At 33.1% G+C, this 12,486-nt stretch overlaps 1 protein-coding gene across 1 annotated transcript in view; it reads left to right on the top strand.

The window, feature by feature from the left end:
- The window catches only part of LOC134717804 (uncharacterized), a 28,065-nt gene that overhangs the window by 12,588 nt on the left and 2,991 nt on the right, over positions 1-12,486 (top strand). Inside the window, exons 7-9 of the mRNA XM_063580297.1 lie at positions 3,701-3,849; positions 7,543-7,568; positions 10,896-10,978. Of these exons, the coding sequence (XP_063436367.1) occupies positions 3,701-3,849; positions 7,543-7,568; positions 10,896-10,978 (258 nt within the window). The remainder of the gene's footprint in view (positions 1-3,700; positions 3,850-7,542; positions 7,569-10,895; positions 10,979-12,486) is intronic.

Below are 12,486 nucleotides of genomic sequence, written 5' to 3' on the forward strand. Positions count from 1 at the left end.
GAAAAAAAAAAAAAAAAAAAATAATCAGAAGAAAAACAATAGGTCTTTCCACAGAAAAGTGGAAAGACCTAATAATGCAAACAGTTTCATTACACCTTAATTAAACCATATTTGACAAATGACATATGTGTAGGATTTTGAATTGGAAATAAAATTGAGAATTGAAATGGGGAATGTGTCAAAGAGACAACAACCCGACCAAATAAAAAAAAACAACAGCAGAAGGTCACCAACAGGTCTTCAATATAGCGATAATTTCCCGCACCCGGAGGCGTCCTTCAGCTGACCCCTCAACAAATATATACTAGTTCAGTGATAATGAACGCCATACTTATTTCCAAATTGTACACAAGAAACTAGAATTAAAATAATACAAAACTAACAAAGGCCGGAGGCTCCTACTTTGGCCTATCGATATTCGTTTTTTTGTGTGACATGTACATGTATAACGAATTCGTGCTCTCTCCATTCGATTTTTTTAATATATTTATTTATCTTTTACCTAACTTATAGTTTATGATTTAATATTCAACTTTCCAATAGAAATACACACTTTAAAATGGAGAGGCAATATACTATGTATTCTTAATTCTGAGTTTTATATAAAAAAAAAGAAAGTTGTATTGCCGCACAATACTGAATAGAGAGAAAACAATTACTCTGAATTGATGGTTATGATATAATTTGTTTTTATCTTAAACCACATTTGACTTAGAATGAATTATGTTGAATTTATCTTATTTTTTTTGTCATTATTTGGTTTGAAATCCGTGATAAAAGAAATACGTTTTATGATTTGAAAGTGACTTATAGACCCATTCGGTCGGGTTTCTTTTATTGATTATGTCATAAATTCGTACTTTACTGAACTGTTATTACACATGTCACCACGATGAAAATTTACTTACTTGCTTATTGTAGCTTTTAATCAAAATTTTGGTTTTTAATGTAAAATTAGAATCATTGGCGAAAAAGCTATTGTGAGACCTTGAAATTGAAAATATTATCCTTTTTCTTAATTTAACTATTGCTTATCAATGAAAAATCACCAAACAAATAATAGTTATTTGGTACTGGCTGTTATCAAAGGGAGATATTTCAATCTCAATCTCAATGATTTAAATCCCAGGAGAGATAAATCGTTTTACACGAAGGGATAGCTCATCAACTATAGTCTATTTTTAAAACATCTAGATATTTATTTTGCTCACCCATGTTTTATAATTTTGGGCTCACAAAGTAAACTTTAATAAAAACCCTTAATATGTATTTCATATGTAATCTTTGTGGTTTTGTGAAAAGATAGTTTATTTGTGTGCGTTGCTGCCATATACAGTGAAACCTGGGTAAACCGAACCCTGATAAAACCGAATTTCAGGTTAAACCGAACAATTTTCAAAGTCCCACAAAATTTCTCTATTATTTAACGTTAATTTAACCTGAAAAAAACGAACCCTGTCAACACCGAATACCGAATGCTTTTTGAAGGCTCGTTAGTTAATTTGTATCTAAAAATTACCTGTCAAAATCGATCAATAGTAATTAAAACAATAAAATATTATTAATGATTTACATGATTTAATTAAACAAACACAGGATGGCAGAGTATCCCCGAGGATATTTGAGGTTAAATAAACTTGTGAGTTGTTATTACAAACTAATTAGCATGTCTGTGTCCATGTATAAAGTGATTTTTAGTAAGGAAACGTTAAACTGGTCAGCTACCCACATCGCCGATAATTACAAGAAAGAAACTTTCCCTCAGACTCAAATAATTACGGCCACAAAATCATAACTGCTATTCTGTGGCTAAACTATTTTTTTTAAATAATAGTTTTAAAGCCTTTCACTGGATTAAGAAGTCGTGCAACACAACAAATTCAATGGATTTCGATTGCTGGATTCCCTTTACAGGCCCTATATATTTGATTCGAATGCACCCGAAGACTTCCTTTAGCTATTAAGCAACGATTAAGTCTGAGAATAAACTGGACCCCTGCCGTAGTTTCACTGTTATCGTGTGTGCCGAAGTATCAATCAGCGGGTGACCAGTTTAGTCCGAGAACTCGTTCGTACAATGACGTTCCCGATTCAACAATGGAATCGTCATTTGACAGTGACTGTGAATCTGAATTGGTCAGTGAATTAACGGATGAGAAAATAATTATGAAAAGCAAAATCACTCCACGTCGGATATCTCCCAACGACGAGCGTGATTGACAGAGTGGCGTTTGATTTATAAACAAAAATGTATCATAACGTTTTTCTTCATCTTATTTTATTTTTACATTTACATCTAAATCAACACAAAAATAAACTGTCGTCTGTTTTATTACCTATTATCCCTTGTCAGTAAATGCCAGTACAATTATTTTGGTGTCGACTTCCGTTAACCTCTACAATCCGAACACCTGTGAAAACCGAACAAAACGCAAAGTCCCGCGGGTGTTCGGTTTGGACAGGTTTCACTGTAGTTGATATTAAAAAAACCGCATAAGAGTTAAAAACGAGATATGTGAAAAAAATAGACGTGATTAAAGTAAACAAAACTGACTATTATTTGCATATAGGAAATAAATCAGATAGTATGATATAATTCGTGGCCGAATGGTTGGTTGTTAATGGGTGCGAGTCATTGTGACACTGACAAGGGGTAGACAGAATTATAGAACTATGTAATGAGAGGACTAGAAATGAGAATTTGATGGATGAAAGCTTGAGGCAGGGTGGTTTTAATCGTGAGAAAAGTGTTGTTAAAACAGAGATAATTCTTGTTGATGAAAAATGGGAGTGCAGGGGAACAGAAAATGGAGTGAAGTAGGAGTTTGGGGGAGAGAACTGGGAATCAATTCCCCCTGTCCACCAAATAACTGAAAGCCGTTAAAGAAATAAGGGAGTGGGCCCGACATGTATGTAAAAGGCTCAATTATGCAGGGGATGCAGACCACAGATTGGTCTAATTTGACAACTGATCAAAAAGAAGACGATGGATGCATGCCGAATGTAGCACTTTCTAAATTAAAAAAAATGAAAACAATATATAATTTATTCAAAAGTTCATTTTGTATTGTGTAGACCAAAAGTAGAGAAATATAATTAAAAATGCATCCGGTAGAGCACAGATTCAACTGGTCGGAATGGACATCAGTCCACATACATCTCAATCATTCTATCATTGATGTCAACAACCATATATAAAAAAGGGAAATATGTAGAAATTAATAACAATCAGAATGCTGGAGTAAAGATCATCAGGAAATTGATCTGGTTTGCCACCCAGAGACGCCGATAAGTGATAGTTTACAAAAGCAGGTATTGAGGGGAAGTGATGAATTGTCCTTGCCAAAATTACAATTAATTCAGTTATCTTACATTACTAACATAAATTGATACCACGATAATACATTGATAATACTGCCTTGTTAAATATACCTTATTGTCGAAGAATGCAGCAATAGTTTTATCGTCGACGGCCAAGGGAAAAATCGTGATGATAATGCTTGGAATTCCGGAAATTGACCGTCTCCAAAATCATTAAATTGTAAAATTGAGTTATCGTCCTTTTCGCGCCAGACGACTATTGAAAAGGCTACTTATTGTACGAGACATAATGATCAGTTAATGTATAATAATTTGAAAGTATTAAATCCGTTTGAGTTCTATTATACTTTTACAGTAGGTTTATATGATATATTTGCAGGGAAGCCGATTGGGCCCTAATGTGCAAGTAGATTCCACTACAAATGTACTCACTATATCGAACTTTTTGCCATATAACGATGGAGATTACAGATGTATTGGTGAAAACTTTTTGGGTGATGATCATAAAGATTTCCACATACAAGGACAGTAATACTTTAATTAAATTGATTGTATGAAAATAAATTGATATGATATGTAATAAACTTTTTAAAATAGTTCGCATTCTTCGTTTACTATTATATTCTTAGTTAATAGTCGGTGATCACAACAAGCTGCCTATACAACTTCATCAATATACATAGCCATACATGTACATGTGAAAATAATCAAATGAATATTTCGTGTAAATTGTAAATGGGTGTTAAGAGCAATTAAAGAAATACATTTAATCAGACGCGGGGCACTTGTCAGCTATCATATCTTAAATATCATAAAATATAGGCATGAACCTAACCTCTCACATGGTTTTTGTGTTTAAATTAATTGAGCGAAAATATAAGCACACTCGTAATCAAATACTTCTGAAAGAAATTAATAATCATTTATGATATATTTCACTCAGAATATTATAAAAGTATGTGGTTTATTTTTCGACAATATCACTGTCCAGCTAATTTGAAAGATTTTCAAGCAATCTTTTGCAGAATAAAATGTAAATGTTCCAAAAGCCCCAGTCCAACTAGACAACGATCGCACCACGCTCATTGCGATCTAAAATAAATTCAGATCGTGGTGAGGTCGCAGCATGAGCGGACAAAAAATCTAACTTTTCTTTGCGTTGACGATGCAACTACGTCCTCATAACGTTTCTACAACGATCCCGCTACGAATATACCACGTTCTAACCGCGCTTATTCTGCGACCTCACTACGCTTATCAAGATATTGCTACGCTCATCACGTTCTCATAACGATCGAACCACGAGTTATCCGATTGCAACACGATCTTACCACGCTTCTACTGCGATTATAGCACGTTCTTACCACGTTTTACTACGTTCATACCGCGATCTTACTACATTCTCAACAATAACGTCTACCTCATGTTCCATATCATTACAAGTCAATTACATCAATTTCTGATTAATACGTAGATTCCTCGGAAACAATACAGTCATGCCACCAAAATCTACTAGAACACATGGGCGTGGTGGTAGGGGCTGATGAAGAGAGCAAGGAAGTTCTAATTGTAACGAATTCTAACCAAACAGAAATGTCGGACTGACCAATCCAACCTAAATTTCAACCTGTTGCTGGTCCATAAAGCTCAAATGACGATATTGAAGATAGCAGAGATGACACAGATGTGTCAATAGATATAGAAGATGTGATATGAGTGCCAGTGAGACAACTCTCTATCACAATTTATAAAAGTAAATCATTATAGGCCAAGGTACGGCCTCCAACACTGAGCCTTTGCTCAAACCGAACAGCAAGCTATAAAGGGCCTAACAAAATACTAGTGTAAAACCATTCAAACGGAAAACCAACAGTCTTAAAACGAAAACCATGGTTGAGCCGTTAGAAAAAAACTAGTTACATTACAGCCAAACAAAACCTGGACAGATTTTATACATTTTATGTGAAAATGACAATAAAAAAGTGGTCGGTAGTTTATATACGTAGTATGATCGTATTCAGGTCGTAAGAAGAGCGTGATGAGGACGGCAAGGGCGTGCTAGAATCGTACTATTGTCGTGAACAGCGTGGTAGAGTCGTAGTGGAAGCCTAGTTGGGTCGCGGTGATAACGTGTTGGTCGTAGTGAGGTCGTAATTGTCGTCTCCAAATAGAATTACGCTTTTGCTACGATCTCGCTACGATGGTAGAGCGACCTTTGCGATCTAACTACGACTTTAGTGCGCTCTCACTACGCTTCTACGAACTGATTTCGCCACGACCACACCACGATTGTTTTGAACATGTTCAAAGTTGGCCACGCTAATCACAATTATGAAGATCTCACCACGACCATCATACGTCTTTAAAACTGTGATCTACACGATCGTCCAAAGATCATCAAAATTTGCATTTTTTTTTCACAGATCGTAGTGCGATAGTGGCCTAGAGGGACTGCGGTATTAGTTCAACATAAGTTTTAATAAAATTATCCAAAAATTCACGCACATTCCAAAAGGTGAGCACATGCAGTTGATATCAGATATATATTTATATACTTTCAACCTGCTTTTTGAACCAGTCACCAGGATAACTCTCAAAAAGCTTCTTAAAAAATGTAATTTGCAAAAATTACTTATATGCTTCAATGTCATATGATACGTTGCATCTGGAATATTTACAGTGAATCAAAATATGGACAATTATAGCAAATAATGTACTAACAGCTCACATAATATGAAGGTTCAAGTTTAAACTCTAGCTTCACTTTTAGATAACCTGAACAATATACTGCATTTTTATTTTTTTCTAATGCGACAAGATTGAACTTCCTCTTTATGCATACGGATACCGAAATTTAATTTAAGCATTTGATCAGGCTGATATTAACCGAAAAACTAAACAAAAATGAATAATTTAATATTCAGTAGCTGTTCAGATCAAAGTGAAAGTTATGATATAAAATTGGAAGATACGTGTATCCAACCATGGTATACGCGTCGGTTACCATTTCTTTGCAGTATTTTTACTTTTCGTATTGTTCAAAATATATGTATATTTATCTACGATCTTTCTGGACACTTCTACACTAAAAAAAAACTGAATAAAATTCGCACCTCGTTGTTGTTGTGATATAATGTGTTTGATAAGTGTTCGATACCTATGAAACAACAAGTTATATGACACACACGGAAAATGAAACCAAATGGCTAGAGAACACAGTTATTTCGTAGTGCTTTTCATTTGGATGAGTTTTGTTTATTTTTGAAGCCCTGATGCCGACCTATTTTTGTTGACCAGAAGTTTGGGGTTTTTTTTTTGGTAAAATATTTCTTTTTAAAACAACAACAAAAGAAGATTTAATCTTATGTTTAAATCTAAAAAATACATTCCGCTAAGTTTATTTATTCAATTCAAAATATGCAATGATTATTAGGTGAACGCTACAAGCTATTAGTTTAAAACTTGTTTTTATCGTTTTTTGAAAAGTTTATGTTGCTCCAAAGTCAAACAAGTTTTGTAAGGGATATCTTTTCTTCCGGAACATACTTTCTGCTGTTTAGTACATTATCAAATGTATACTGCTGTTTCTATTTACATCTGTCTATGGTGAGGCTAGCTATAAAACAGGGTTTAAACTAAAATATTTGACATAAAGAAATGCCTGTACAAGTTCAGTTATATGACAGTTGTTTTTCATTCGTACGATTTGCCTGAGCTTTTGGTTTGTGTTTTGATAAAGGATTTGCCATTACGAATTTTCAATGGTGTTCAGTATTTCTTTTGGTTTAATTTCTCCTAACAATAAAATGCATATAGCTCATATTGAGAATTGATGAACGTCACCTATTGAGCAGGATTTGTTTTTAATTTTTTGAAAGATACTCTATTACTTTTTTGTAAATGATTGTTTGTTTTGAGATTGTAACACAGTGATGACTGTTGTACTCATATTTATTGTGTCTGTTTTGTTCACGCATCGTTGAAAATATAACGGAATTTTATGCGACTGTCATACAAGTGAGAGATTTAACACTATAAAACTATGTTCAATCCACCATTTTTTTACATTTGAAAATGCCTATAGCAAGTCAGGAATATGCCAGTTATGGTTCATTCGTTTCATATGTTTTGTCATTTGATTTTGTCACTTGATAAGGATTTTACTGATTGAATTTTCCTTGGAATTCAGTATTTTTGTGATTTTACTTTTATATTTTCCAGAGTACCTGAGATCACCACTGATTTTGGTAGGTTTAAAGTTGTTGACTCTTTAAATATCAAAAAATGTGGTATGAGTGCCAATGAGACAACTCTATTAAATGTTTTTGCGTACTTCTGTTTGTCTTTTCGTTATTTTTCGTTTTTGCCATTACATGGCATCGTTTATTTGTTCTGACTCATAAGTTTGAATATATCTTTAATGTTTTTAAAATTAATTCATCATAGGTTCCAGGATTGAAATTTTATTTTTACGCCAGACGCGCGTTTCGTCTACAGTTGACTCATTCGTGACGCTCGAATAAAAAATATTTGAAAAGGGCAAATAAAGTATGAAGTTGAAACACGTATGTGATTGAATTCTGTGTTAGATCAGTGACCTTTGATAGGACGTTCTATACACAAGTATTTATAAGAAATGATTTTCGATATCATACAGGTAGGATTTCCATTTTGTTTAATTTCATGCTAATATTAAGTTTGTTTTTTTTTTTACTTTTTAGCTTTCAATATCCGCTTACGTCTTTTGAGTAGAAAGATCTATCTGTTAATTATAATCCCTTTATCAATAATCATACAATGCTATGTATAAAGGAATTGAAAATCTGTATTTACTAGATAAAGGTTATCAACACCAGTGCAGCAGAACTACAACGGAGAACATAAGCTACTAATAAACTTTTTTTTTTATATTATCATAGATACCAGGACTGAAATTTTATATTACGCCAGACGCGCGTTTCGCCTACAAAAGACTCATCGATGACGCTCGAATCGAAATATGTTTAAAAGGCCAAATTGAGTACGAAGTTGAAAAATATGTTCGATTAATACATTTACGATTAATGGAGAATGAAGGAATGATAAGGCCACCAGTTTGACCCTTTTATTTATATAGTTTAAGTATCATAAACTACCAAATGACATAACTTCGATGTTCCTGAGACATTGTTCGGACATATATCATTATTCATAGTTTAAAGTTCTGCCTTACATACAAATTCATGATATTTGCATGTATGCTTTAAACTCATGGTATTTATCGCAAAACTGTAGAAGTAGCCTCTGTAAGAGGGTTTTAATTCCTATATATTTCGTGAGAGGCAATTAGTCTTTGTAATTTTTCAAATGCCAAATAATGACTCATTTTATCTTCCGAATCATAACTGTATAAATGTGACATTTCAACGGATTATTTTGTAAAATGAACAATATAAAACATAATATAAACAATATTTACTCATGGAAGACACATAAAGTTTTTTAAAAAGACCGACTTTACTCATTGTCATTAGTTTGATATATAGTAAACACAAATAAAACAACTATAATGTAATATTGTACAATTTACATTCCTCTTACAGTTTTTCTTGGTGGTGATTACAACAGTTAGTACGTATAAATTTGTCTTTAATAAATCAAATGCATTCTAGGTAAACTCTAAAGCGTTCAACATAAAGCTGGCAGTACAATATTGACAGAAGTGAAAGAAAGTGTTCTGAATTTCAGAATGTCGATGTTGGAGACAATTATCACTACATTTTTGTTTGTCCGGCTTTAAGTCGATGCCAGTGTTGGTGGACGTTTCTTCACCGCGGGTATCACCAGCCCAGTAGACAGCACTTATATGTTGACATGAAAATTAATTATATGGTCATATTTTATAAATAAAATGTTTGCAAAAGTAAGAATTTTTTCCGAATACTAAGGACTTTCTTATCCGAGACATAAATATCCTAAGCCGTATCTGGCACAACTTTTGGATTTTTTTTACCTAAATGCTATTCAAGTTCAAGTTCAATTCAAGTTATAATTGTTTGGCCTTTTAAATTGTTTGACCTGTGAGTCTTATACCGGCGTCAAACATCAGCGTATATCTCAGACGTACTCCATTCGTGGTAAAAACAAATCATGTACGCTGCAAATACGCTAGTAATTTTGGATGAATTCAACCTGTCAATCATATCTGTATCGTGTGCACAACGAGCTTTAAATGTGTATTGGGCGTACGAGAAACGTACCTACGCGTTTATCGGGCGTTCAAGTAATGTATGTTTGAGTAGGCCTGGCGTTTGTCTATTAACGTAGATGGAATGCATGCTATGAAGGTAAAAAAAAGTCTCTTGAACGTATTTCAAACGCGTTCTGAACGTATCTGGGACATTTTTTATCGAGTGTTTGTTACAAACACACCAGCATATGTTTGAGTTAAAATCGACCGTTTTTGGAGCGTATACAACGTGCCCTAAACGTGTTTCAAACTTATGTGTAGTGTTTTCAATGCTCTGGTGCGTACAGATATACGCCAGACAAATGCTTTAGCTGGATTTCCTTGACTTATAACGTTCACCAAGCGTGTACCTTAGCATTTCGACTTACTTCAAACTTATGGAACTCGCGGTTAACGATTACTGAGCAGTCCTCTGGCGTGCGACTTATGTATAACGACTTTGTCAAACTTTTCTGTACGTCTGGTGCACGTATAAGTACATACAGCATTATACATTGTTATAATGATATATTATACACAATGTACAATGGTATCTAAAACATAATGAAAAAGCATATTTATTTGCACAATTGATAAAAATTTGTAACTTTTTGTTTTAAAAGATATAAGTGTATTACTCATTTTTATTTCATTTGGTAAATTAACTGTTTTATATTTGAGAACCTGAATATGTAAATGTTTTCTTTAAAAAAAATGTTTTTGGTTTTGGAAGATTTAATAGTTTTTCATCAGCTGAACGTAAGTTATAGTTTTGATTACCAGTAAAAGGAAAATGTTCTGGTAAATAGTTAGAAACTATACCATTTAATGATTTAAATACAAGTATTGCCTTTTGGCATTGAATGCGTTTCTTCACATTTAACCAGTGTGAACTGTTTAACAATAAACTAGATGATGTCATTGTGTCAGCTTCTTCTATAACCATAGATGATTTCTTTAATAATTTATTGAGTTTATCTATTCCACTTTCATAACAACTTCCCAATATATTGCAACAATAATTGCAGAATATAAGCATTAAAATAGATAATACGTATATGCATAGGTAAATAGTTTCTTATCTTTTGTAATAAATTGATTCTTAAAGATACAAGAAGGACAATCAAACTCATAGATTGAAAAAAATAAAATACAAACATACAAATAATAGTACACATGACACAACATAGAAAACTAAAGACTACACAACACGAACCCCTCAAAAACTAAGGGTGATATTAGGTGCTCCGGAAAAGTAGGCAGATTCTGCTCCACATATGGCACCCGTTTAAAACCATCATACAAATATTTTTATTCCATAAAACTGATTTACTAGTACTTGATAATTACTGTGTATGTTATATAGACGCAGGACAACTTTGTTTGAACTGTAAAGCAGTACCCCAGCCTTTAGATTGTACTGATGTTGTGGAATGTGGAACTCATGAGGTAGGCATAAGCATTTGTTGAGGTAGGCATAAATACTTTATTTTAGGCATTTGTTGAGGTAGGCATACACACTTTATGTTAAGAATTTGTTGAGTTAGACATTAAAACTTCATGTTAAGCATTTCTTCAGGTAGGCATAAATACTTCATGTTAAGCATTTCTTCAGGTAGGCATAAATACTTCATGTTTAGCATTTGTTGAGGTAGGCATAAATACTTTATGTTTAGCATTTGTTGAGGTAGGCATAAATACTTCATGTAAACCAAATTTAAATTGGTTCATTTATATGTTTCGAAATTTAGTGTGACATCAATTTGTGATAAACATGTCCATAAATTAGATAAGGGCCAGCTGGAGTATGTCTCCGAGTATCGGATTTTCTTGCTACTCAGGATTCATTTATTTTTGTGAGCATCAATTTTCGTGGATAGAGAAAAAAAAACGTTTCGTGGTATACCTAAATTCGTGCATCGCTGTTTACAACAAAAAAAAATAGATGCGTAATTCGTGGATTTCTTTTTGATTTAGCAGATCATATAACCTCCTTTGTTTGATCAATAATAAAACAAAACAAAGAAAGAAGGAAGGAATTTATTGAAAAAGTTTTGAAATGTCGAAATCCTCATTTGGTCATTCTTGGTTCAAGTGTTCATTGATAACTTCGATTACAATAATGGACAGAGACAACTAAGTATTTGTTTGTTTTACAATTTATAAATTCTTGTCTGAATTCTATAAGGCATTTAAAACTTTATGATTGAAAGCTCATTCCCCTAATCACGATATAATAAACAGTGATAGAAGTATAAGGTGTGAAAAAAAATGTTGCTGTCATAAACAATATTACCTTCGGGCAATATCGCCGTACTTAATCCTATTGAGTTTTAATCAGTGGTAAACCAAACTATGACACGGTAATTAACAACTTGCAGTTATTTTCAATGAATAGTTTTAATCAATTTTAAAAAGTAAATTATCACTGATATTCGATATATTTATTATAGATTGAATCAAAATACTTGTATCTTCTTTCAATAAAAAAAAACACGTGTTATGTTACAATGTTTATCCCTAGTCAACACTATACACTAGAACTGCATAACATAACCGGAAATAAACATCCGACTCCATACACATTTCTCGGGATTATTCTTCATTGAATTCTTAAATTCGTGGTTCGCTGTGACCCACGAAACCCACGAAAATTGGTATACCACGAATAAAAATGAATCAACAGTATTTTGAAGATCCATTTGTAGTCTTTGGGCTGTTTTCTTCATTTTGATCGGGTTGTTGTCTTTTTGACACATTCCCTCTCTCCGTTCTCAATTTTAGATTACTAGTATGTAATATTTTTTTAATCATACCCAAATATTGAAAAATTAACGAATGATGCTTCGCTAGCTTTCAATACTATTCACGCTTTGATTATCGAGGTCAAGAGCAGTACACTGTTGCATAAAGAACTGAGAGTAGTTAGCAAGGGTATCAGGATTATAATTTAGTAC

Source organism: Mytilus trossulus, chromosome 5 (genome assembly GCF_036588685.1).
Source record: "Mytilus trossulus isolate FHL-02 chromosome 5, PNRI_Mtr1.1.1.hap1, whole genome shotgun sequence".
NCBI classification, from domain to species: Eukaryota; Metazoa; Mollusca; class Bivalvia; order Mytilida; family Mytilidae; genus Mytilus; species Mytilus trossulus.